Source organism: Leuresthes tenuis, unplaced genomic scaffold, assembly GCF_036924035.1.
Source record: "Leuresthes tenuis unplaced genomic scaffold, fLeuTen1.0.hap1 SCAF_24, whole genome shotgun sequence".
Taxonomy (NCBI): domain Eukaryota; kingdom Metazoa; phylum Chordata; class Actinopteri; order Atheriniformes; family Atherinopsidae; genus Leuresthes; species Leuresthes tenuis.
Genome location: NW_027325378.1, coordinates 10,177,885 through 10,205,719, shown reverse-complemented (window position 1 = coordinate 10,205,719; position 27,835 = coordinate 10,177,885). Strand labels below are relative to the sequence as shown.

At 41.5% G+C, this 27,835-nt stretch overlaps 1 protein-coding gene across 2 annotated transcripts; it reads left to right on the top strand.

Moving 5' to 3' along the window:
- rbm33a (RNA binding motif protein 33a) lies at positions 1–27,399 on the top strand. Of its 2 annotated transcripts, none has more exons than XM_072378960.1 (19): positions 1–207; positions 6,744–6,822; positions 7,324–7,372; positions 7,754–7,827; positions 7,953–8,271; positions 10,055–10,201; positions 10,534–10,702; positions 11,268–11,494; positions 13,295–13,607; positions 14,936–14,997; positions 18,276–18,405; positions 18,811–19,163; positions 19,585–19,857; positions 20,076–20,375; positions 20,641–21,435; positions 23,101–23,277; positions 24,496–24,681; positions 25,063–25,151; positions 25,308–27,399. In XM_072378960.1, the coding sequence occupies exons 1-19, from the start codon at positions 189–191 to the stop codon at positions 25,354–25,356; spliced, it is 3,810 nt and encodes a 1,269-aa protein (XP_072235061.1). In that variant the 5' UTR covers positions 1–188; the 3' UTR covers positions 25,357–27,399. The 2 variants fall into 2 exon arrangements, with proteins under 2 accessions (XP_072235061.1, XP_072235060.1); XM_072378959.1 differs by having other exon boundaries at positions 18,811–19,175.
- Positions 27,400–27,835: the final 436 nt, after the last annotated feature.

Below are 27,835 nucleotides of genomic sequence, written 5' to 3'. Positions count from 1 at the left end.
TGCATCACCGCGCAAACACCTCTCTGCCATGTTTGTACCCAGGTCGTGGACAGAGACCATTGCCGCAGTGAACAGGAGCTACTCCATTGCAACTCTTCAATTTTGATTTGTCATAATGTTGAAGTACTGAAGAATAAATGCACTCTCCAGTTTTGTAGTCAAGCTTTAAGCGGGACGGGCATTGCACCATGTCAGCCGACGCACAGGGTGAGTAGCGTTTTTTGTCGACAAAGCTAAGTCACAGTAGCTTGGAGCTAAGTTGAGCTAACGTGGGTAGCTAATGCTAATAGCGGTTTAAAAGACGGGTACAGGCACAGTAGGCCGCGTCCTGCACCTCAGCTAGCGTTTGCTGATTCAACTCAGCCACGCTACAACACCAGGGTGTTATATTTCACTCTAAATTAAAAACGGAAATAAGTCTGAGCAAATATTATCTTTAAAGTGAATTAATTAGCGGTCAATCTCAAAATAAGCAAAGGTGGGGTTTAGCACGTAAGCTAATTACCAAAACAGTATACAACTGGTCGAGAAAATATTTAATTTTTGCTAGATTAATGCATCTTGAGACTGACGCAGAGGCTCCATTGGCATTATGAAGCAGGTTTTTAATTTGATTGCTAAAATGTCGACTGAAAATGCTGAATGCTAAGTTGATAGCGCCTGGCGTTTGTTTTCGTACATAGTGTGACCCTCATCGGCGCTGATAATGTTCTAAGCTAGCTCACTTTGATATTCCGATGTAATAGTTTATAAAGACAAACAGATATAGGACGTGTGGTTTGTCATCCACTACGTTACTAATCCTGGCTATACAGTTTATTTCTTGATTCTGGCCTGAGTTGGGGCTCAACTTAAAAGTGCATGTCTGCAAGAGGGCATTATGACGCAGTTTACACGGCGTGTTTGCTCCATGTCTTTCTACATTTATATTGCGTGGGTAATGGTTTATAAATGTAATAAGAATATTTTAAGCACGTCATAGTCAAAATGGGTCATTAAGGCCAGTGAAATGCATGCCCCACGCCTGCGCGCCAACGATCTGGAAGTGGCACTGTGGTACAAGTGTAAACACTGATGCTGAAAGATGCAGTTCAATTATTTTTCAAAATGAATCTGTTGGATGAGAGTACAGCGGAAAGGCCATGTTTACCTTAAAACACACAAGTTATATGCACTTTTAAATAAAACTATTGTCAAAATATGCTTCTGTTGTGGTTAAGTGTGGTGTGTGAATTTGGTAGTTAGTTGTTACAGGTTGAGATGAGCATTGTTTTTAATGTCTTTTGGACATATACTTTGTCAAAATCACTGATACTGTTCCAGCCTGTGCAATCCACACAGTCCTGTGAAACTAAAACCACTTAAATCCGTCCACACTGTCACCTTATAGGTGTGATTTGATCCCCTTTCACATTAAGTTGGCAAGGGAGGGGAAATACAATGTAATTGTCTTGAAAAAAAGGGACATAAAAGGCTTCTTGGCTGCCAGGAATATTCATATAAATGTGGTGTAATGTTTTTGTCTGTCAACTGTTTTGCACCGCGTCTGCAGTTGAGCAGCAAGCATCACTCTCTCCATAGTCTTGTGCTGTAAATTAGTTACACCATTCAGTAAAGTGCAATAGCTGGACATGGGATTAAGCTAGAGTTCTGTGCATTATTGTTTCATGCATTTTATTTTTATATGATCAGACAGTAGCCAGCAGAGTGCTTGGGAGAGGACTGCCACCATTTGGCGTCCCTCCTTTTTCTACATCAACTGCCTCAATGCTACACTCATAGTACGAGCCATGCTGCTTAATTTACCGTCAATTTGGGACAATACAGAACAGATTTGAGGGCTCACAGACAAAACTACAAGTGTCTTACCTTCATGTGAACCTGGCTGCCCATGGAACCAGCATGTATGTTTCTTCAACAACAGAAAATGTCATATTTGAGAGAGCACTTGGTAGATTAGATTGATACACAAGTAAGTTCAGAGATTGATGATATTGCAGCAAATTTGTGGCTTATGTTCTTCTCAGGAGGAAAATCAGAATTCACGATCATCTTTTTACTCCCACGTAGCCCTGAAAAACTCAGTTATGAGTCACATCAACAAAAAATAATTAGATTTTGAGTTACTTTAGGCTGGTAATTTGAACATATCACAAGTCCTCACTGGATATTGACTGATCTGTAATTAAACAACACAGTTTTAACCATATTTATCATTATTCCTTCCAACATCTTTCTGTCTTTCCTGCTCAGTTGGTGGCAGCTGACTGCACTGGAGTGAGCTGCATATGTGAAAGAGCTTTCTTATGGAGTGACGAGTTTACAGCACGGTTGTTTTCTCTTTGTCTTGAATGAAGTTAAACTAAAATAATTTAGAAGCACATGAAACATGAGCAACTTTGTTGTTGTTGTGTTGCGCATACTGTTTCCGGTATGTGAGGAATGAACACCTGGCTGCAGTTGCTGCTTACCAGAGGACCAGCAATCTAGCAAAGTCAAAACTTAATCTCAGCTCTGCAAGGGCAAATTGGAAACTTTTGATTTGTTTTAAACACTTTGGAACAGAGATAAAACAACTTGTCTGTAAGAAATGTTATTGACACAGCGATCCTCACACTCTTCGAGGCCAAATCCAAGTCATGGATTCATTGAAGAAAGCGAGCAGAGTAGCTCTAACACGTGATATGAGCCACATTGTCACAGAATCTTTTGTTAGAGTAATTGCACTCTGTCAGAAATGGAGCAGTTAGTCTCATGTGCTCCAGACAAGAGCGAAGAATGGGTGGTTATATTGTTTCTTGCACATTAACATGAGGACCTTGGTTTGATGTTTTTTTTTTTTTTTTACTTTTTGTTAGTGATTCAGAATATGTTTTCTTCTATATTGATTTACTGCAAGTGGGCTTCTGCAGGCACACTTTTCTTTTCCTGTTGATCGTTTTTAAATGCTGGGAACAAATGTCGGCAAATATAACTGACTATGTCTCCGTCTATGTGTGCCCTTATTAACAGCAGATATTGGAAGTCAATTAATTCCAGAATGTTACAAATGTTTTGCTTTGAATGTACCAAGTAGTTACAAGTTAAGAAAATACAGTTAGTGCTGCATGGAAATATGATGTACATGTTGCTTTTCAGGTAAAAAAAATATAGAGATTTGAATTTTGGTCCATGTTTCCCAACATACTGCTCTGGCTGGCTAGTTGAAAGACACTAGGGGCAGAGTGTGTTTGCCCCACCTAATCTTCTTTCCCTTCACTACACTTGAGTGTAGTTTTAGCAGTATGCTCCGGGTCATTGTGCTGCTGGAAGGTGAACATTCGTCCCAGTCTCAAATCTCTGGAAGACTAAAATATGTTTTTCTCAAGAATTTGCTTGTATTTATCAACGTCCATCATTCCAACACAATTCTAACCAGTTTCCCAGTCCCCGCTGAGGAGAAACATCCCCACAGCATGATGCTGCCCCCTCAAAGCTTTACTGTGGAGATGGTGTTCTTGGGGTGATGAGAGGTGTTGGGTTTGCGTCCCAAACCCAACACGAAAAGTGGGCAAAAAGTTCCATTTTATTCCCATCTGAACAGAGGATTTTCTTCCATATATTCGGGGAGTCTCCCACATGCCCATTTAATGAACTCTAATATGTTTTCTTATTTGTTTCTGTAAACAGTGGCTTTTTTCTGACCGTTGTTCCGTAAAGTCCAGCTCTGTGGAATGTACCGGGTATAGTGGTCCTATGGACAGATACAGCAATCCTTTCTGTGGAGTTTTCAGCTTGTTTAGGGTTGCAGTTGTTCTCTTTGTTGCCTCTCTGAATAATGACCTCCTTGCCTGGTCTAGGAGCTTTGGTGGATGGCTCTTTCTCGGCAGGCTTGTTGTGGTGTCATATTCCATTTTGTGATAAAGATGTAATGATGCTTTGTGGTGTTTTTACAACCTCGTCCTTGCCCTGTTTGGAGAGCTCCTTGGTATTCATGGTCTTGCCTTGTTATTTGTGTGGTTGGGGACCCATCAGAAACAGGTGTTCATACTGATATGTTGTGACACTTAGACTATTGTTTGTGGCATGTTTTATCATATTTATGGCATGATTATTAATGACCTTGTTCCCTTAAGAATTAAGTGTCTTGAAACTAGACCTTTTAAACATTTGGTTAAATATAGATGTGATAGAAATCAAATGAATGATGATCAGCAGCTCTGTTTTCAGGGATCTGGTACTGCATGTGCTGGTTAAGTGACACTCTGGTGGTTTAACCTCTCAGCATCGTCCCCATGGAGACCTGAACACCTTGTGCGTGTTAGTGTGCTGGACATCTTTTGTCTCTCTCTTTAATCTGAGCAATGACTTTCTATCACTGATAGATTATTTGGATAAAGACAGTAGGACAATCTCTCTGTAACTGTCATTAGTCTAAAGCCAGGTACTTTGTTTCATTATTTTACAATAATGTGTTTTGGTTTTTTTTTGTTTAGCCTGCTCTTTTTTACTTATATTATTGGTGTATTTTTAGAAGGAGTTGCATGTAACGGGTTACATAATTGCAAAGCATGGCGTAGGCAACTAAAACCATGTCAGACACATTAATATAACCTTGTTATTCTGTTTCTCGCTGTCAGCAGTGGTCCATCTCTGCACTGTAGTTTTAAACATTTCATTGATAAACCACAGAAGTCATTTGACTTATACCCAATAACTTACCAGCCAGGGTGTCAGGCTTGCCCTCATTTCTGTCTGTGAGGAGGTTTTGTTTCTCTTTGATAAATTGTAAATTCAGTTCTTAGTTGGAGCAGTAGTTCCTATATTAAAGAGTGCTGAGGTGTCGTGTGGGTTCATCCATACAGAATAGACCCCTGTTGATATACTAGTCTGAAAAAAGAAGCCCTCAGAACTGAAATCAAGAATCAAATCACAAAGCTGGACAGAAAATGCTTCACGGTGTGTGTTATTAGTTGGGAATCCATGATTCAGTTAGATTACAGTTGACATTTTAATGATTCAGTGCATCTAAATATGGATCCCGATTTCCTTTTATGACTGTGACAGGAGATGGGACACATTTGAGATCAAATAATTAGCCTCTTTATTTGCTCTTATTTATTTTGTTATTTTTCTTTTGGTAAGAACTAGATTTGTAATGAATACTGCAACAATATAATTTGGTATTATGTCCTCATTACTTAAGCTTTTAACTCAGTTCAGTTTCGAAGTCTTGCATCTTTCAAATACTGTCTGACTGCTCACTGCCACATTTTTGTTGATAGATGGAAGCTGTTATGTTGCCTATGTACTTCCTTTTTTTAAAGACTGAAAGATAACTGTCTTATATATAAAAAGCACCATAATGTATGTCACATGCGTGTGAGTCACCTCTGAAGTCTACAAATTTCACATAATGGCTTTTCAACTAAGCGAATCCTTTACCTGGACTTTAATTTGGCCACAGAGCGCAGATAGAGACATTTTTGTAGGGAATGGATCTGCTTTACACAGCAACTCCAGAACTCCTCTTTACAACCAAATATCTCTATAGATCCTGAGCCTTAAAAGCTGACACACAATGATGTGATTCTCTTCCCTTCCTTGGAGTTGGAACACAAAACTTACAGCAGTGTTAATTCTTTAACAACCTATCTTGCCTTCTGTGTTGTTTGACTTTACAGAGTTTTAGTCACGGGTCAAAATGGCTCACCTGGTTCCTCATATTAGTTGTAATAGCACAATAATACATTTTTAAAAGGCAGATCTTACTCACTGTGTGCTTTCCATCTGCTTCATGGTCTCCGGTTACATTTAAGCGAGTCCAGATATCTGCTTTCAAACACTTTTTCATTACTGTCTGCTTAGCTCTGGGTTCCTCCACTAAAATCACCCAAAACACCACAGTAATGTTAGCATAACAATGGAGCTGTGTACTACCACTTGCACTGCTGCTTCTGCTCCTTCTTCTTTAGTGTTTTAAGAAGTTGAATGTCGAGTAATAACATGTGCAACTTTATTCTGTTCAACTGAGGCATTTTCAAAATTTTTTGATTTTATACTGGAACTTTTGCACCAATACAGAATCGTCCATGTCCACATCCAGATGCATCTTGAGTTGTGTGAGGCTCATTTACACCATTTATGTCTACGTTTACAGATATATTTACATTGCACATCATTACATAAAAGGCACAAAAAGTCCTGGTGGTTTCCAGTTTCACGAACATATGCATTGTCAGCAGCTGTGCTGCTCCTTGTTGTTTCTGCCACTCACCGAAGTGACTCAAATCTCGTGCATTATGTACTCTGTGAAACTGGCTGCCTCTCTATTTTTTTCACACATGTGTACGCATCATTATGGTAACGCAGTAGCTGGAGCTCTATTTTCTTTGTACATATATGGCATACTGAAGTTCTGTTTTTCATTAAGTGCTTTCTGAAGGAAAAGATGTGAAATGTTTGAACAAGAATGCTCAGGTGGCAACAGTGTAATGTGATGAGCGTTCCCTCCTTGCTTGGTTGTGTATAATTCAGTGTGTGATTGAGATAGACGGATGTCTTTCCTGCAAACTGTTCTGCTGGTAAACATTGCATTTGCATCCTTGCAGAACAAATAACACTTAGTTGGCATACATCTCAGTCAGCATCCTCATAGTCTGCGTAGATTTAGAACTGTGCTTGCCGGAGTAGCGGCCTTATTTACTGTTTAACTCAGCTGATCTGAGAGGGAATCTTGAAGGAAAAATATCTCTCTGTTGCAGATTTTGGCTTTGATGAATATGACAAACCTGGTGCTGAGCGGTCACGCAGGCGGAGAGGTGAAGATGATCCCCTCGAGAGGTAAAACATTGCATCATGCTCTCATATCTTTAAAGAAGTATTGCTGCTCTGTATTTAATGTGCACATATTATATTTTAAACTCCCATCCCTCTAAAAAGATGGATATGCATAGTTCTAACAGGGACATTGTATATGCACAAAACAACTATTTATGAGCAAAGAACAGCAGCTACCCTTTTTTAGATTAGTTGTAATACATTTTCCTTTTTTAGATGAATAAATGAATGTTTTACCATATTTTAATGAACATTGTATTCCTTAGTTTATCTGATAAATTAGAAATCGAATTGTGTGGTTAATTTTTTTGTCTTTTTCTTCTTCTTTTTTTTTTTTTTAAAAAACTGGATACTGACAAACAGTTCTTTATCTGTAGTCTTTTCTAACACTACGATCCATGTCTCACACCTTATAAAACGGCTGGGATATCATGTCTAACAATGTATAATATAACTGTTATATGATTCTACTGAACTGTTCCTGCCTGTCTTCATTTATTAAAGTGACTTTGAAGAGGATTTGTTGGGCGAGGATTGGCTGTCGAGTAAAAAGGTAAGCGTTTTGGTTTATGTTTGGCACAGAAACCTTAGATTTGTAGTATATCCTTTTCTGCTTACAAGGGGCTAAATAACATCCAAAGCATTAGGCGATAGTATTGTCCGAACATTTAGAGAATAGTCGTGAGGAGTGCACTTGTAGCAGGTGGCTCCTCCACAGGGGGAATTGTTCATGTGAACCAGGAGGAAGTGCAGTGGACAAAAAAGCACTGTGTTGACCTGCCCAGATTGCCTTCACCACATGGGAATAAAGCATCCTTTGGGGTTGAAGGTGGCCCCCTGCCCCCACACCTTTAACACAGACACACAGTTGCGGAAAATTAAGGCACAATTTTAAAGTAAAATGATCATAATTTCCCTTGCATGTTTTTTTCAGAATCCTTCAGAAGTATCAGATGAAGAGTTAAACGATGATCTTCTTCAAAGTGATGATGAAGACATGAATATAAGGTGATTTAAATCAGTATTACGTCTCCAGATTTCTCTTTTTAGTTCCACGTTATCCTCAGTTTTTGGCTTCTGTCATACTTAACAGGTTTTTTTTAAAATGTTCTATATTTTTTGTTTGTTGCTAGTGGTCAGGATGTCGACCTCAATGCCACATACAGCATGGGTACATCCTATGACCAGCAGGACAACTCACAGGAAGCAGACTACACAGATGATGTCGTGAACCTGGGTGCAGAAGGCTGTGAAGAAGGGGATGTAGAGGAGGAGGAGGGGTACCAGCAAGAGGGGGAAGTGGAATATACAGAAGAATACGGCCAGGAAGACACCACAGAGATGACTGAAGACCAGATCGATTACTCTGGAGAGCGAGCTGAGGGTGACTATGGCTACCAAGATGAAGTGCTAGACATCCAAATCAGTGAGCCCATAGATGGTGAATTTCAAGTGAGTTCTCACATTCGCTTACTCACACGTTGAATCCCATGCGCGCACACACACACTTTCTCCCACTCCCCTTCCTGTCCAACTCTATTGTGTGCGAGAGATAATGTCAGTTTTCTTGTCTAGCTAAGGGGGCAGTCAGGATTGAAAATCTATTCAGTAGAAGGAGATGTTGGTTGGCGTTTTTGGACAGAGGACGATTAGATTCATTATCACCTCTTGCCAGGAAATTTCTCCATCTTGCTGACAAAGTTTTGTTGACAGCTTGTTTGGCGTAAGGTAATGCTCTGCTGTCTGCTCCAAATCCCTGTGCCATTGTGACCTTGGGCCTTGTATCTTTGGGGGAGGAAGAAGCTGCTTTGTGTTGGGGAGATGTGCTGCCAATCGGCAGAGGTTAGTGTGGGGGGCTTTTTTCTCTGGCTTTAGACTGGATCTGATAAAGTCTCATGCAGGTGAAAAGATTATTGACCTTCCTGAGGACACTCCATACAGTTTTCTAATGATTGATGTGAGTTTCTCTTTTATTCGTTTCCCTTTCCTCTTAGTCTGTGCTAGGAGGATCACAGATAAGAGCAGATCCATGTGCAAATGCCTGTTATGGTCCATTTACCATGGACTGATTGTGTTTGGCACCTGACAGAGATATATTAGCCTACCTCGTTTCTCCAAACAAAGAGGAGATATTGACCTTAGCCCAAGTGGCTGCCTTTTTTTTTTGGATTTTGGATGGGTGTCTGCAGGTGTGGATGTGTATTTGAATTTTGTGCAATGGCTGTTTACAAGGTCAGTAAACTGCTTGGCCTTGACATTTTGCTCACCATGGTATTCATTGAGCATTATGTGGAACAGTTTAAAGGATTAAGCTGCTGTGTTCCCTAGAGGCAGTCTGTCCATTTGTCTGGGTTACTAAGAGTCTATTTTTTTCCTGCATTTATGTGTCGCCTTTGGCAGGTTAATAGAGTACAACACAAAACACCATCGTGTGACCTACAGTCTGACCTTATTTAGCTGTTTGTATTTATTATTCGGTATGAGGAATAGTGGAATTACTACCAACCCCTTTATCAGTTATGTGGCACACTTTGTTGACTTTTCTGGAACAGCAGAGTTGTTTATTTGGAATCAGTAATGCTGGTTTATTAATTGAGTGTATCAGCGGTTGAACTGAAATCTTGTTGTGGGGGGGAATGATTTGTCATCTCTCAGCATCTCTGCATCTTTGCCACGTTTTCGACACAGAGTCGTGAACTTACAGTGCGGCCAATAACGGAGTGATTTGTGAGGAGTCAGTCAATGATGTGTTCACCATCACTGAAGCAGGGAGGAGTGTTTTTATCTGCGCCTGCTTTTCTGTATATCATGTCAAACATTTACATCTCATTGAATTTCAAATGCTGTCAGGAATAGTAATGAAGCCTTGCTCCCACTGTTATGGTAATTTGCGTTCAGAAGGGGTGGGGCTCCCTGGTGCCTCCCCAAATCCTCACCAGTAGATTTTGGTGTAAGCTCTCTGTTTGGTATTTGTCTGTTTTCATGAAGTTCACATTTTATCTGTCTAAAATGCAAAGTTTATATTTATTCAGCCCATTCAAAGTTTATTTAGCCAAATGTCTTTTAAGCTTGTATTTATTTGCCCGCTTCTAGAACAAAATGACCCAGTTTAAATGGATTGTTTTCATTTTCAACAGAATGTCAGAGATTATTTTGATTCTAGGAACGACTGAAATTAAGTGGCGTATTATTGATGATTTTTAATCGATGCTTATTTTGTGAATCGTCTTGAAAGGATGAAGAATACCAAACCTCCTATGGCGGTGGATCTCTTAATGAAGATGGAACCACACAGGAAGAGGCCACTGAGGAGGTGGGCGTGGAAGAGCGGCGAGATGAAGACGACACCGCTGAGGACCATCAAGTCTACGACACAGAGGAGGTATTCTAAGAGTCTCTGTGTTCTGATTGGTGGCATTTCTTTCTTATTACGCTGCTAAAATGTAACACCAGACTTTAGACTTTATGATTTTTTTTGACACATTGAAAATGTATTTTAATAGTAAAATGTAGACGGGAATCAATGCAAAGAAAGAGGAATTTATCTGTCTTCAGTAAAAATGAATGACTTCCTTGGATATAACGTTATGAATGGAAAATTAAGTAAATCAGGTGACTCCCCTCTGCTCTAAATTTGCATGTGTTACAATATGTGAGGGAATTATTTGGACAATAGATTTGTGATCTTTAACAAATCAGAAAAATGTCCCCCAGGGTGAAAATGATACTCAGCCTGATGACGAAACAAAGGAGGAGTCTAATGAAGAGGAGGAGGAAGATGAAGAGTCTGGCCGAATGCGGTTCAAATCTGAGAGGAAGGATGGGGCTATTGTGCGGTTGGCGGATGCAGGCAACAAAAGGAGAAACATTCCTGAAACTCTAGGTACAAAATCTTTCTTCCAGGGTTTTATTTATACTCTATTCTCTGATGGCCTTAAACATCAACCTTCAATCTTTTTTTTTATCTTTACTCTTCACTAACCATTCACATTGAAGGAAAAATAAAATAAAAACGTATTATTGTGTTTGTCCAGGCAATACCAGACTTTTAAAGCGTCTAAACATGCTCGCTTGCACATATTTTTGTTTCTTTTGTCAGAGATCAGAAATTGTGACTGACTATCAGCCTATTAAGACTACATGTTAACTCCCAGTTGCTAAAAACATTTCCAGACGGTCGCTCTGCTCTAATAAAATCCTGATTTTTATAACCACAGCATCATCTGACAAAATCAGACAATGTATGTGCAGTGAATTCAGATATTCTTACATGTATGATGCTCTCCCACAGAGAAAGTCAGAAGCAGCAGAATGTTATGAAACATATACTCACACAGTCCAGAGTTATTGACTCTTATTGGATCAGTAATGATAATCAAAACCTTTATTTTGCCCAAAGTTTTTCCAGTCCGCTTATGCTCTCTCTTTCCCGCCCCACATATCCTCAGAGCTGTCCGAGAAGGCCAAGAGAGATTTGATGGAGTTTGAGGAACAAGAACGGCAGAAGAGACAAAACCGTTACGGAGGCGGAGGCGGGGGCAGAGGCAGAGGAGGAATGCGAGGAGGCAGAGGAAGAGGAGGTTTCCCTGCATTCGGAATGGCAGATTTCGGAGGAGGAAAAAGAGGAAGAATGCATAACCAGATGCCCCCATTGATGGGAAACATGAGCATGCAGGTAAAGTTTTCTGCAGTCTTCAGCCTTATCAACTTAAATGGGGTTATGTGTGTGTGTCAGTACTAAACCACTTCTCTTGAACGTGGCAGAAGAGAACATCAGGGCTTCACTGGATAAGAAGATTTGAAATATTTCGTCATCACAAATTTCCGTTTTTCACTTTCTTTAGATTTGATCACAGAAATAGTTTGACAGTTTTTTTCAAGGCTTCGTTTGTATAATAGCATAGAAACTAATGTATTCTACATTAATAGAGCATCACTCGCTTTCATACCATATATAAAAGATTGCACATACAAAGATGTTTGAACTTTTTTAGCTCAACCTGAGCTTCTTAATGCTGTGGAAATGCCACAGATTGTGAATGCTTAAGATTTAAATCAGAGTTGGATTCATAATATTGTATTCATTATTGAGCACAAAAGAATATAACTTTGTTGTCTTTCTGTAAATTTGTAGCCCAAGGCCACAGGTAACAAAGCAAAGTATCAACTGAGTGTTTTTCCAGTCGCTCACAGCTGGAGCGAACCCCCAGGGTTAAAGTAGTTCTTCCCAAGGCCACATGACATTTAACTCCAGCTCTGGTTTATTTTTGGTTGCATTAATTAATGATAATTAGCTGTAAAATTCAAAACAAAACTCTAACATTGAAGATGAAATTTTAATGGCATGTGGATGACTGTCCAACACCACAACCATTCAGTTTTCTGCAGTTAATGAGTTTGTGCTTTTTGCAACATACTCTGGTTGTCAGGTTGCCCATTTGGCTAATTTGGTCACTGCTATGTTTGTTTGTTTTGTTTGTTTGGCCAATTATCAGGGACCAGTTTGAGACAGACTAGCTTCAGACTAACTTTTTTTGTTGTTGTTGTGCAATGGCAGCACGGGTGTGTTAGATTTATGATTTTAGATGCACCAACATTTTTTTATGGTGACTTTGGTTGATGCTCAAACAATAAAAGAGCTGTTAACATTCATGCCTTGGCCACTTTCTTTATAATGGATGCAAAGCATCATCTACCTAAGACACACTAGCTGAGTTTGGCAGTCACTCCAAAATACGGTGTATTCCAGTCTAGGCTGGAGCTTTGAGAGTCATGTGTGACGGAAGCATAGTATTTGTCTATTTAAGAGGTAAAAAGTCTTTCAATACTTCTCTTCATCTTGAGCTACCGATGGCAAGTACTTCCAGTTTACCAGTAGCTGCTAGCATGTATGTTAGTTAGCCCCAACCCTTTTACAATATAAACAAATACAGAGATAAACCTACAAGTTGAAGTTTCCTAAGGACACTCAACAATGCAGAAGAATCTTCAAGTCAGAGGTGAAGCCCCGCCCTTGTCTCTGAGCAGCTCTGCTATTCTTCTTCTTCTTTAAGCGTGAACTACTGTTGCAACTAAGGAAGAAATCAAGTGGGATTCCACAGGTTTTCAGTCATACGTGCAACCAAATTGCTCGACATTTATCAGTCTGTATATCCTTGGTTGAGATATTTCATTGCTGGCACCCAAACTGAAAGCTAATGTTGGTTTTTGTTTCCGCTTATTTATTGCTCGAGCTCTCTTTAAATATATTTCGTAATCAAGGTTGCTTTCTTTTGTACAATTTCTGAAGTGGACACAAATACTCTAAAACTTTAGAGTAGACTTGAGCAGACTTGCTGTTTTGCAACTTCACTTTTGCAGATAAATTGAATTGGTGCGTCTTCACAGGGCTTTAAGCGGTGATGTCAGAAACATCCACAGAAAAATGTGTTTTGACAAGCATTTTTTTTAAATTTATTTTTTCCCCAATTAACAGCCATCCTCCAGAATGCTGCCGCCTCCTCATCAGCAGCAACAGCAGTCCCATCAGCACCACCCTTCACGTCCAAGAGGACTTCCTCCCTTCCAGGAGCATGGTCGCCCCATTCCCCAGCAGCCTCTTCAGCCCCTCATCCCCCCTCACATGGCTCATCGCTCTCCGCCACTGCGGCCCCAGATGGAGCCACCGCCACGAATGATGAGCCCCCCGCCACCCAACTTCCCTCAGCACCACCAGCAGCAGTCCATGCAGCCAAAAAACATCCACATTAACCCCCACTTTAGAGGGCCTGCACATTCCTCTGTACAAGGTAGGCTAATCCAGCGTTAACACAGGGCTTTTAGTCTTTTAGTCAGTTTTTTATTTGACGTAATTAAAAAAAAAATTATTTTTGCTTCCAGGGATTTACCTCCATAGTTCAGCCATCTGTCCATTAGCAAGGAGACATATTGGGTTAATACAGGTTTCCTTATTAAAAGACAAAAATATCATCAACTGCAAAGATTTATTATGAGGGAAAAATTGTGCTTGTCCCTAGAAATTCTTCTTCAAAATTGCTACCAAAGACTTAGTAGATTCACTAAATTTCACTGCAGATATAGAACTGATAAAAGAAATGTATTATTTCCATCAAAAATCCAGAGATTGTTTGTGTTTCTTAAGTTTGTCATTTGGGCATGTAAATCAAGCGGTTATCCACAAGCTGTGTCCTTAGAATACAATGAGGCTGTGAGGTTGTTCTTCCTCTCTCCAAACAGTCACATGTGCCGTGCATGAATAAGCACAAGTACAAACAATAAATGATTTAATTTGAAAGATAAGTATCTCTAACAAGCCTAATTCTTAGTCACCAAAAGTCATGCAGTGATACTTTTTCACAAAGGAAGCCTGTTTGTTTGTGGCTCTTCTGGCTGGCACTTATCCTTCCTTTCTCCTGAAAGGTGTCTGGATTAGAATGTTATTTGTTGTTCGGTTGAATGACAGCTGAAAAGTTCTCTCTGCTCGTAATGGGTTTTCCTCTCAATTTCTCATCACCATTTCATTCTGCCAGCTTGGTTATCTGTCCGGGCCAAGATTGAAATTTTGTTAACAAAATTTGGGTTTTGCTCCCCAGAGAAAGATGTGTTGTGGAACATCGGGGATTGCCTGTGGTTAGGAGTGTTGGTGTGCATTCATGCATGCCGTTGTGCATCTTTGGTATTTATTCACACATTCATTTGTAAGAGTCGGGGATAAGACTCTAGTTGAATGTTTACCAGTTGTAGCTGCTGACATGCAGTCTTCAGTTTGCTTTGTTATTATTCAGAAAACCAGCGATATGAAAATCAAGTTTACTAAATTGCATTGTGTCACATGTTGCGAAACAGCAGATGTCTTTTTCGCTTTTTAACAAATTACTCTCAAGTATTTAATATTCGCTTGAGCTCCCTGCTCTGTACCTAGCAGTATGAAAATGTAATGGCAACTCTGAGCTGAAATTTAACATGTATGTGTGACTAAGAGCCTTCAGCCTGGAGATATCTCTTCCTCTACAATCACACCCTGTCTCTGCCTGCTGCCTCTCATTTTCATTTTCTTCCCCTCTCCCCTCCCCCCTCCTTTTGCTCTCTGTTCCTGCCCCTCTCTCTCTCATTGCAGTGCCCTTGATGCCTCCTGCTCAGAGCCAGCCCAGACCTGCTGTGGGTCCTCAGAGGTTCCCTGTGAGTAGCAGCTGCTCCTCTACCTCCCTTTCGCCTCAATTTCTCTGCCTTTACACGGTCAGCGTCCCTTCTTTTTATGAGGGCAGTATCGCTACTTCAATTTGACTGTCTGCACTGGCCAAATACTGTAAAAGCAAATCTGTAAACACTGATATGACTCTGGCCACACAACTGGAAATGCATGATAGAAGCTTTAGGCGGCAGACTTTTGGCGGCTCAGGCTGCAGTGACGGGACTTACTTAGCAGCTCTTCATGGATGGTCTGGGGCTCAGACTAGCCAGCCTGGCACATAATGGAATTGTGAATACAGGATATGCTGCCAGTTAAAAGTCGCTTTCCTCAATTTTGTGTCCGAAAGGCATAAACCTTTTCTGAACGCTATCAGAATTAGTAAAACATAAAGTGGTGGCGGTGCAAGGGCCTGTATAAATATGTATATACATATGATTTTCAAAATTTCTGTGTTGAGGGGAACTGACTCACTCGGAAGTCAACCACGTTAAGTCACTCCATCTTTCTAGTGAATGTTTTCTGGGCATCAGGTGGTGATGCTGACTGACGTCTTTCTGGGAAGTGCATTTTTAATGGATTTATGCAAATTAGCCGTTAGAAAATAGCTACAGCCATTTGCATCCATGTGGTTGGACCAATGAGCCAGACTATTTGCTGGAATCGGTCTTTATTAAAAAACAAACAAATCTATATGTATTGTTTCCGTTTTTTTCCCAACATGCACTGTCAGTATCCTGCTATTCCTGTTCCCTGAAGTATGCAGTCATGCTAGGATCAGGCTGAATACATGAGCCGGGTAGCAAGAAGCAGTTTTGGCTCCTATCACACAGTAAAAGGTGGGGTGAAAAGGGTTTGCAGACAACTGGGCGGATGAAAAGCATTGTGTTGGATTCCCCAGCTGTCAGTCATATTTAGGCTGGTGTTGCCAAGGACACAATTTGAAATGCAGGTGACATACCAGCCGTCAACTTTCCATTTATCAGTGGGCACCTGATTACTCATGATTATCATACATTATCATCCCATCAAATTTAATTGTTTAAAGGCCAAACGAATGAGGGGTCATAGCCTCCAGTATTACTGCATTAAATTTTTGCTGGTGGAGACTGCTTTTGAAATATTAATTTCATTGCCAATTAAAGTCATTATCAGGAATAATTTATTCTGATCACAACCTTTTTTTTTGCTACAACAGAAAAACTGCTTCTAATGATTATTTTTGATTGTTTGCAGCTCATTCTCAATAAAATGACTGATTCATGAAATAATGAACAAACTGTAAAACACACCTTTTAAAGGTTAAATGGCCAGTTTTTATTTTTGTAGAAATTGTAAAAGTAGACGGACTTACTCTTGTTTCCATTATTTTTTATTTACTTAAAGGGTACTTAAATCAGTTTTGAAGACGTTGCCAAACAAGGCTGCAGCATAGAAATGATCCAATTAACCTGCATCACAATCTGTTGGATATGCAGTCTTGGCTTGTTGCCGCCGGTGACCAAGCAGGGTTGGTGTCACCCAAAGCCGGTGGACAGGGAAGGGGCTCACTGAAGCAATGTGTGAGGAAGCGTTAATGAGGCAAGAGAGTCGTGGTATGTGTTAAGGCTAAAAACAAATCATGGCCAACCAACTAATCTTCCTGGCACGCTGCTTTCCAATGATTGTTCGCTAAGAGTCTCAGTTGCAGTTATTATTTCATTTATTGGCCAACTATCCTTCATCATGGTTGACTAGACGATAAGACCATAAAACAAGTTGGGAGAAATATGACCCCCTTTAAGCCCCTTTACATGCAGTCATTATGAGAGCTTGTGGTGTTACACAAGTGCAAGGGCCATGACCTCGTTGGGTGGCTAATTTCAGTACAACACTGCAATAAACAGTTGTATAGATGTTTTGGTCATTATTAAAGAAAATTAATAATAATTCAAACTTAAGATACATTTCTTACAAGATGCACTTACAAGGGTCAGACTTAGACATTCAGAGTGCTTGTTTTGTCTAATAGTCAGAAACCTAAAGATATTCAGTCCAGTATCGATGAAGAAAAGCAATAAATGTTACCATTTAATTTAGCACGTCATCAGTTATACAAACGTTTGTAGATTCATCTTCTGCGATTCAGAGGAATTCTCATTCAACGTGGTCCTCTTTTCTTTGTACTTTCATGTACCTTTGTAATCATCTTTATTCTCCTTTTTATATTTAAACAAAAATACCTCTTTAATGACATTTTCTATCTTTAATTCTTGATCGTTCACGGGCGAGGTGCTATTACTTGTACTGGCAAAGATGTTGCCGTGAAATCCAGAAACAAAACCTCTTTTTAAACTATAGTTTCTATTTTTCATTAAGCACTTTAACATCTGGCCTTTTACCATTCTATTTGTCTACGCTCTCAGTTTTGAGCTGTCACGGCATCAATTAGATATTGAGCAGCCACCACACTGTTTTATCAAGGATTAGAAGTGAGAGGATGAGCTGTGTTATTTGAGGGGTATTATATGGACACCAGAGTCCTCATTGTGCAAACCTGGCTGCATGACCTTTTAGAGCGGTATGATTGTGCCCCCATTGTGATCCCCTGTCTTTGTAAGCCTCTTTGATTAACTTAATGTTAAGCAAGTTTTTGGGACTTTGGCCTTCTAGCTTTCTAACACCTCTTCTCTCTAAATACCTCCACGCAGCTGTGGAATAAAGATGGATTAAGCCTTGATAGCATCTTAAGTAATTTACAATAGGCTTGAAGGAGGCAAGCAGCCCATTTGTGGAAGTGCCACGTGTTGAATAGCAGGTTAATTTTTCAACAGAGTTGGCTGTTTAAAAGAATAAAGGAGACAGTTACGGAGGGATTCGAATTCCAAGGAGGGATTAAATGGTTGTTATCGAGTTTTCTTAGGTAGATTGATTGGGAATTGTGTGCATGTGATGTGTAGAAAGCTGTCGAACATACGAAATGGTTGAAACAAAGATGAGGGCACTCATGCCCTCCTGAAATACCCTTTCCTTGTTAGAGACCGGCTTTTAGAAGGTTTTATCTACGGGGCCTAAAGTAGCGTTAATGCGGGTTTGCTCATGAATTCATGCTGAAGGATGTCTTTGATATTGGCATGCATATTGATGTTTACAACTCAAGATTCTACATCTATTTAATGACCCCGGCACTTCAATTACAAGTGCAAGTACATTTTTTATTAGTTTAATTTGCCAGTGATTATTGAGTTTCCAGAATGGCCTATAATTCATGCGTTTTGTGCTTTTTCAGGGACCGGGAGACTTCCAGCAGCACATGCCAGGTAATTTTGGTCAGCCTCAGCGGCCCCCTCATCACATGGAGCCCATGAGGAACCAGCCACCTCAAGGCCCCCAGGACAGAGAGCCGCTGTTTATGGGAGGTGAGTCTCACATCCAGCCTTGACGAGGGTTACAAAGCACTCTTAGCATATTTAACCCTATTCATCACCTCTAGCGCTATACCTAGAGGGTATGCTTCTAGCTCTCTGCTGCTGCTCTATTAGCAGAACTCATGTTATATGCATGTGTGTATACATACATCTGAATGAACCTTGGAAATGGCATTAAACATACATATTTATGATTTTTCATTCATATTGTTGATGCAGAATTAAAAGCATAACTGCTTGTTTACCCTTACACCTTGATAAAGTTGTCTGTTTTAGTTTCCCTTGCCTTAACACTACACCTGTGATATTACAGGTTCTCAAGTTAGCTCTTAAGGGAAAAAACAACTGACATGTCTGCTATGTTGTTGTTATTTGGTCTTCCTTGTGTGGGCACAGAGTGTGCAGATTCAACCCGGTTTCCAGGGCAGCACATGTTTGATCACCAGGGCCCCAACCCTCTGATGAACAGCAGCAACAACCTCCACCAGCAGCAGCTGTCTGGTCAGGGCCACATGGGCTTCGGCCCACCAGGACCACCCTTCAACCACCCTGGCCAGGGCCCACTAGGACTTTTTCAGAGAGAACCCCCAAGACCCAACCTCCCTCCCCACCAAGGTCACCAGGGGATGGTGAACATGAATCAACAAGGTGGCCCCCCCAACCAGCCCAGGCCTTTCATGGGCCCTCGTCAGCCATTTGGCCAGCAGGGGAACCTTTTCCCCCCTCCACAAGTTCAGTTTGGGATGCAGGTACGACTAAGAGTAAGTGATTTTATTCACTAATACATGTTTGTGTTGCTATGTCATCCAACAGTTGCAACTCTGCTTCTCTTATTCTTCCTTTATTATCCCTTGCATTTTATTGATAAATATGGATGTTTGATGTGATTAGTTGTCATATTCACAGCTACTTAAGCGTTGATTAAAAAGAGTCACGTTCATTTGGCACTGCTGCACTTGTCAAGAGACATAGACAAGAGCTCCCTCTAGTGATTGACTCACATTTGTACTACTACTGTGTGGTTATACGAGGACAAGGGTTAGGGGTTAGTCATGCAAAAATTGCCCCGTCTCAAGCTTTATTAGAATTCAAAAGAAACAATCTTCCTGGTGTTTTGATAAAAAATGAAATTGGACATGTACATTCTGCTTGTTTTCTCTGATATCACAGGGCTTAATGCACGGGCCTCCTGCCTCTCAGCTTCCACATCACGACCCACTGCCATCACATCCCATGCATCAGCAGCAGCAACACCATAGGCAAGAGCTACCCCATCATCATCATCATCATCAGCAGCAACAGATAAATCTCAGTGAGCCTCGCTCCATGATGCACCATGGTCAGAATCTTTTCCATCAACAGCAGGTGCATGGTAGCCCCAGGCAGATGACTCCCCGCCCTCAGAATCCTCAACAGCGCAACATGTCAAACAGACTGAGAATGGTGAGACATGAACAAACTAGCTAATCTGTTTTCCAGTTAAACCGATGTTATGTGGGTTTTCTGTTTTATCATTGTGTCATTTTAAATGCCAGCCATTATTCTGTTGTTGTGGTTTCTCAATGAACAAATCTCAGTTTGATGGAAAAGCATAACAGAGGGTTCATTAAATTCTCCTTGATTGTAAGTGGAGAATAAATGTTATTTTTTCCTCTCGTCAGAACACACCAGTCTCCAAACAAATGCAGCAGCGCAACAGCAACCTCCGGGAGCTCCCTGTAGCACCTGGTAACACGAACATGAACAGTGCCCGCCCAACCCCAGCCTCCCCCGCTGCCAACATCAAGCCTGTTGCCAAGACAACACAGGGGATGCGTCCTGGGCAGAACGCACAGCCGATGTCTGGTGCTGGCAGAGGAAGAGGCCAAGTTGCTGCAAAGACTGACTTCCAGCCTGGGAGAGCAGGCAGGACGGTGGTTCACAAGGAGGTCCCAAGCACACCGGCCACCACGACACCACAGGTCAGCATTTTGAGTTTTCTTCCTCCCTGGAACAAGGAGAGAATGCAAACAATTATTTTGCACAAATGTATTTATTGAATATTTCTAGGGGAAAAAATGGGTGTCAGGGATTCATTAAAAATGAAAGAGTCAAATAAGGTTTAGCTCATAATTCTACATTTGAAGCATTGCATTTTTGGTTTGAATAGGACCCTGTCATCATTAGCTTCACTTCCAGTATGTAAGCACTGGCAGTTGTATTTTCAGCTTGTATTTTGTGCAACAGGACCCCAATGAAGATGAGGAAACGAGGCAGTATCGCCTGAAGATTGAGGAGCAGAAGCGTCTAAGAGAGGAGATTCTAAAGAGGAAAGAGTTGCGACGGCAGATGCAGGCTGGTGTCAGAAAGAAAGAGCTGCTGGAAAGGCTTAATGCTCAGACAAACACACCAGGCCAAGGCCCAACTGCTGCACAGCCTCAGCCTCAGCCGGCACAACCAAATCCGCAAATGCAACAGCCTGTACAGCAACCACCACCACAGCAGCAGCCGGAACAAAAACTACAGACACAACAGCAGAGACAGATCCCTCAGAGAACACAACAGCCATTAAATCACACATTAAAGACTTCTAATCAGGGTAATACCATACCTCCTGGCAGCGCTGCACAGACCCAAACACCTCGTCCCAATGTCAAGACACGATTGCAGATGGTAAAAGGCAGCGCACAGCAGCAACAGGGCCCTGGCCCTGGCCCCGGCCCCAGCCCCAGCCCCGGGCCCGGCCCCGGCCCGGGTGCCGATCCTGAACAGCAGTGGAAGCAGCCCCAACAGAATCAGCAGCAGCCACAGCAACGAAGGAACAGTACTCTGCAGAGTGTAAACAGACCCGGCGCTCAGGTTCAAAATGTACAAGTTCCTCAAAAGAACATACCTGGGACTCCTTCAGTGGGCCAAGGCCAAGTTCAGACTCAAGGACCTAAACCCGGGGCTAAAAGAACTGTGATGCAGCGCGCCAAGAATTCTGGCGTCGAAGGCCAGCAGGTGCCACAAAAAGTCAGAGTCGTCAAAATTGCAGGACCGGTGAGCATATAATCCGATTTTTATCTGACACCTTCTTTTGTGTTCTGTTCTGACATTTATTTGATCCCCTTCTGCAGGTTTTACCCACAAGGGAAACTTCATAGCTTTCAAAGGAAATGCCATTGATTCCCCCCACTGTCTATTTTGTAATCTAGATGATATCTAACCTATGGGAATGACACAGTGATGTCTGTGTCATTTTGGCAAAATTGATCTGTTAAGAGTTTCTAAAGTTAAGCTTCAGGAGCTGATATTTAAGTTGCAATGTCTTCACGTACTTTTTACCTTTATAACAAAGAAAGGCTGGAGGCTTCGAAGACAGCGCTTTGACATTTATCTGTAGAGTTGGGGACACCTCATCACTGCTCTTAAAGGTTGATATCCTCTTTTCGGAGCAGATGAGCATTCCCTTAAAGATAGAGGGTAAAATAAGAGTCCAGAATTTCCACTGCTGGATATTTCCTACTCAGATGATAAGTTAGTGATTTGGTCTTAATTGCGCATTAATCTTTATTGAAAAACCACAAAGGCATGCATGTTAAACATTAATACTCGTCACAGATGAGACATGTTGGTGGAATGTGATAGTATTTAGAATAAGCTGCTTTCCCACTTCGTCCCAGAGGATAAAGCCACTGCGCCAAAATCGCATGCTGGCTGCAGATGAAGATAACTGGGTGTCAGTGTGTTAATGGAAACCTGTGCAGAGCTATCTGATTTACTGTATCATGTGGGGAAAAAATAAAAAAGTGGAGTTGGATGTGAAGTGGCGAGAAAGAGAAAGAAACAGCCAAGGCTCATGGCTGCAGTAAAAAGAAGATTCTCTCTTCATCATTGTGCTGTTGTCATAAATGAGAGCTTGACAATGTTATCTCCTCTCCTTTACCTCTTTCCCCCTGTCATCCCTCAGTTGCTTCTCTCCATCAAACCATCTCTCAGGTGCAAGGCAACAAAAGATGCCAATCCAAGCCCCTTGTAATTAATGTTTCTTGGTTGGAGATGGGGGTGGAGCGGGTGTAACATAATACCTGTGTAAGAAAGTTGCCACTTTTGAGGATTTGGATTTGTTTAGCTTAGGCACACCGATAAGAGGCAAATTATATTTTCATCAGGGATAATACAAAGCAGTGCAAAACACAAAAGCTTGGGAAGGGGGGGGGTGTATGTGCGAGGGGGGATGGGGTACACATCGAGCGGCTGTCGTTCCAGTGTAATGCAGCTTAGCATTTGATGGGTGCAATCAGGAACTGTGATTTCTATAGAAGGGATTAATCCATTTACTCTCAGCTGGGGACAGGTCAGAGATAGCGCCTCTTTTCTTCCCATGTATTGATCTGTCACATCTTTCTGCAGAGTCGGGGAAGAGACGACCTTCAATTCCTCCCTGCATGTCAACAGAGTTGAGCTGTGACTTTATTTGATAATGAGACCATCACCTTGTTCGGTTGATCTTTATTCTTCGCTGCCTCTCTGATAGAAATCCAGTTCCGGTGCTTGCTGATTTTCAGTTTGCCTTGTGGAGAGTTTTGCACATCTCCCTGTCGCCCATAAAAACTTTGCCCAAGTGATTAATGTGAACATGACTTTGTGACGCTTGCAAACAGAGATAAAGGCGTGAGGTTTGTTTGAGATACTAATTCATCGTCTTCCAATTTTCCCATCCAGAGTGGAAAGGGGCCTGAGGCCACCAGCAGCCCAGTGCAGCAGCAAGGTAACTGGCAATCATCTCCACTCAGCCAGGGTGTTCAAAGGAAGGTTACAATGATGGGACAGCAGCAACAGACACCAGGTGGAACACCGCAAGCTAGCTGCGGGGGCGTGGCCAACCCACAGCAAAGCAGGGTATGTCATAAATAACATCTTTGTTATTGTTTTTACACCAAAAGCAGCGTCTTTAAAGAGGCTTTTTAAATGAGGTACATCCGCTAAAACAAGCCGGTTAAATCTTTTCTCATTCTCAGAGGTAGTGTGTTCACCATCAGTGCTACGATATACTCACATAACTGAAGTTAAGTCCAGTAAATGCAACTACCATCCAGGGAGGAAGTCTTTAAGTTGAAGGGTTGGTATTATGTCATATATCTCGCCGTTGAGCACAACTTTCTATGATAATTAGGATAGTTTATTTTGACCGGTGTTGTTGCTGCCTGTTTCAGAGCCTCCATGTGAGACATTATGATTGTTAAATGTGTTTCTTAAAAGGAACACTGAGCTGTGCCCACTCTTGTTCGCTGATTACTGCGCCCTCATTGAAAATGAATGTGTGCGCCCAAGTGTTGTGTTCCTGAAAATGGCAATTTGGGATCAGAGTTGCTGAATAACTACGACTGCTGAAGAGTTACTTGACACAGGAGCGAATGCGGGCTAAACATTTAATCATTGCAGTCAAAGGTCAGTGATGGCAGAGCATCTGCTGTAATAGAAGCCAAAATGTCTCCTGTAAAGTTGCCTGACCCTGGCGTTCAGTAGATGTACCAATGGAGCAGTAGCTGCAGTAAGACAGGTGCAGGAGTATCGACAAGCTGAAAACAGTGTAACACGGGGCAACACAAGGTCCCCTGGCCTCTCTGCACGCCTGTCACCACAAGGCTCCTGTCACAGATACTATACTCACTGATGCTGACAGCGTAAGGCAGCCACCACTTCACTTGTATGGCTCCTCTCCCTTTATGCTCCCCCACCCCCAACACGCATAACCATATTCCCACTACCTCCTCTTCTCAATTTTTCAGTCTCTCCCTCCTCCTTTTGCTCTGCGGCTGGGGAAACATACCTCTCACTCACAAGCGCGTATGAAGATATGTCATGTGACATGCATCATCTTCAGACATTGACAAAAAAAATATGATGAGTCAATCGTGTGGAAGTCTGAGAGACATGGCTGTTTTTGTGTGTGTGTGTGTGTGTGTGTGTGTGAAAGCTCTCCACGTGGCTGAACGCGTCTGCATCCTCGTTAAAGCAGGAAAAGGTTCAGCCTGTGCTTTCCCAGTTTTTCTGTGAAGCGTTGGTCACGTTTTGTCTTCATGAGGGGACTTTTTCTCACGCCTGCTGCCGGTGTAGGTCGTCGTTTCGGGCCGGGGCCGAGGCAGAGGCGCCGCTCAGGTGGGTCGAGGTCGTCCAATGGCCACCAGACAGAGCCCCAGAGCTGCTGAGAGCCCAGGCTGCACCGTGTCCATAGAGGGCCTCTCCTCGTCCACGACTGACTTTCAGCTGAAGAACCTTCTCAGGTCCATCGGCCCCATAGAGGTAGGCAACAAATACCGCCCTCTTTCACAAACTCAATATATTGATTTTATTTCAATATGCGTAATAGACTTTATTTTAAAAAGTTTTTATTCAACAAAATTCGCGCCTGTCGCTCAGCTGAAGTTTCTGCTTTTTTTTATTATTATAAAAGATTCTTTCCTCAGGCTGAATACTTAAAAAAATGAATATTTACTTGCACTCAGCATTATGGAAATAATGACCTTTTCTTATAGCTGGTATCATAGCGCCCTCTGTTGAGGGGATTTGGTATTGTAGATTGAAAAAGTGAATTAATTATTCCCTTTCTCCTCACCACCCCCGCTCCCTCTTGTGGATGAGATGTGCATTCACTTTGTCCTCTTCCCTTTCTGTCTACTGCAGATGTTCAAAATGTTACCCCAGCAGAGGAAAGCAATTGCCAAATTTTCCACTCCTCAACATGCAGCGAGTTTCCAAATGAGCTTCCATAGGTAATCCTCATTCCACCCTCTTTTTGTTTTTATTTTAGAACCATGACAGTTTAACTAATTACACACATGTTAGACCAGTTAGCTATTGTGCAGTGTCAGCATAAGTATTTGAGCCCGGAGTGGTAAAACAACATCATTATCACCATTACCACACAGGCACATGATTGATTTATCCCACATTGATGTGTCACTGATTGACGGATGAGGAGCCCAACAGAGCCAGGGGAAGGATTCTGTTACAAGAAGCCGCTTTTTCCTGACGTGGGAGTCTCTCGTGTGTGGCTCCACCTTCTTTTAGGATTATTACTTCACCTCTTTGGGGTCATCGTTCGTCTCTGCACAGAGTTCATCGTTCGTCTCCCACCGGCGCGGACCAGTGGACACAAAGACATTAGCTGCGTGCATGCATGTGTTTAACTTAGCCCGCCGAGTGGCTGTAGCTGTAAAATGGCACTGAGAAGACACCGGACAGTGGATCCGTCTTTGATGTAGTTTGTGGAGAATTCCCTTTTTTTTTTTCTTTTTTTTTTTTTGTGCTATTTGTTTAATTTTTTGCATCTTACGTGGACACTTAAGTAGAACTTATCATGGTATAATGGTTGCTCCCCTCTTCGGTGACTCAGTAACGAAAAGAAAAGGACTCGTTGCATTTCAGAGGAGGCCGCTTGGTAATGTCTTTTAGGTTTTATTTGTGGTTTCTCATGCAGGGGATGGTCGCGGCAGTAAGTGGTCAGCCTGTCCGTTTGGGCTCTTTCCTCGCAGTGTTTCTCCGGCTCTGTAGATGGCAGCATTTTATCACAAAAGGTGCTTTCTTATTTGAACTCGAGCCTGCTGTCAGGTGGGGTCCCCACAGTCGTTTTTTCTTTTTTTTCCTTCTTTTTTTGGGTCAATGACACTACCTGGTGGGACACAAAGGTAGCCTGGGTGTGAGGATTTAACATTTAACAGCAGTGACACTAAACAAACCTTTATTGTTCTAAATTCCCTGTAGTTTGGAGAGTTTCTAAAGGCTTTGTAGAGTTGTGGTTCTGTGAGATGTTGGTGCTCCTCCCCGGATCCAAAGATCATCTGTTTGGGCTTCAGCTGTTGCTCTTTGTTCAGAATATTTTTCGCTCTTTTAACTGTTAACTTTATTTCTAAGTCTGCCGTGTCTGTTTGATATGTTTTAGTTGTACGTCTGATTATGGATGAGTTGTATTTGGGAGTGTTTCTGTAGAGATTTTTTTTAATGCGTTACTTGTATATTGTTGAGGAAATGTCATATTCGGTAAGTTGGGAAGCATTTCTGTCCGTGGCAGTAGGAAGACACATTTCTGCGAGGTTCTGCTGAGACACATTGCTTTTCCTCTCCTTGGAATTGGAATAATTGATCCTTCACCTGATAATTTGGTGCCTTTTATAACTGAGCTGGTTGGAGTTCCTTAGAAAAAAGCGTTTTTGAATAATTCTCATTGAGGATTTGCTTGAAAAGAAGTGATTTATGGGAAAACTTTGCCCTTTAAATTGGATTAAACTGCTGGGATGTTTTTTTTTTTCCCAAATATACCGATTTCTAATCATCACAAAGAGGATTAGACATCTTTGAGAACACGTTTGAGAAATGGAGCGGCTGGACTTGTCCATCACCGAACACGTCATTTGATCCTTATTTCCCCTGGTTTTTCAGAACTCTGCATCAATGGAAACCTGCTTTTCCAAATACTCTCTGCTGCCGAATTCCAATTTGATTCCACGATCCTCTTCTTCTTATAAAATCTGTTAATCGGGCTCATCGGTTCGGCTCATTTTGCGTTTTCCTTTCATCTCTCTTTCCACTTCGGTTTAGTTTCTTCTCGGTTTGAACTGTAATTATCCGAATGCTCGTTCCGATATCCACGTCGACGACAAGTGAAGCACTGACGGAAGAAGTTGAAGGGGGGGGGCAACCATCATCTATGTAGCGATCATGTACATAAGTAGATATCTACCTGTTGAATTTTCCTTTTTCTTTGTTATTCATGTTGTATCAAGTTAAACATTTTTATATGTAAGGATATACGCCGATGTGTCCAGACATAGATCCTTTTACGATTGGTTTGTTTCCATTTTAGAGCCCAAATGACAAATGACTGGAACACATTTCTGTTTATAAGATATTTGGCAAAAAAAAAAAAAAAAAAAAACGATTTCAAGGGAAAACAAGAAAAATAATAAAAACATGGCCAATATACCGTGAAACATGCAGGTATGTGAAGCCGGTTAAACTTTAGTCCAAAGATGTGTGGTTGTGTGTGATGTCCATGTGTCTGGTGCCTTTATGATGAAGTATCTTTATCTTTATTTGTGCCACGTTTCAACCATTTGTACCTTACGGAATTTGTAAGTTATCGGGTATTCACTTGGCATTATATTTTATACATTTATATATATTTATACTTTTCAGAAATTTGAGCTACTTCAGAATGGAGCTGCTTTTTTAAAAGAAATCTAGATTTTTCATAGGTTTAAAGATGATAGTAGTAATGTGGAAACGCTACCTCACAACTAAAGGGGAATGTCACTGAATTTTGGCACTGAATTCATTTGGTTTTCAGTGAGAAGTGACAGACATTTCGGCCCGGCCACTTTTAACTGTGATGACAACCTCGTGTGCAGTCCTCATGAAATATATGGAAGCCCGCCGTAACAGCTCCTAAATGTTACTG

What these genes read in the sequence shown, in the direction of transcription:
- rbm33a (XM_072378959.1), top strand. An exon ending in TGTCAAACAGACTGAGAATG is followed by an intron (nt 19,858 to 20,075) that starts GTGAGACATGAA and finishes TCCTCTCGTCAG; the next exon opens with AACACACCAGTCTCCAAACA. An exon ending in CCAACCCACAGCAAAGCAGG is followed by an intron (nt 23,278 to 24,495) that starts GTATGTCATAAA and finishes CTGCCGGTGTAG; the next exon opens with GTCGTCGTTTCGGGCCGGGG.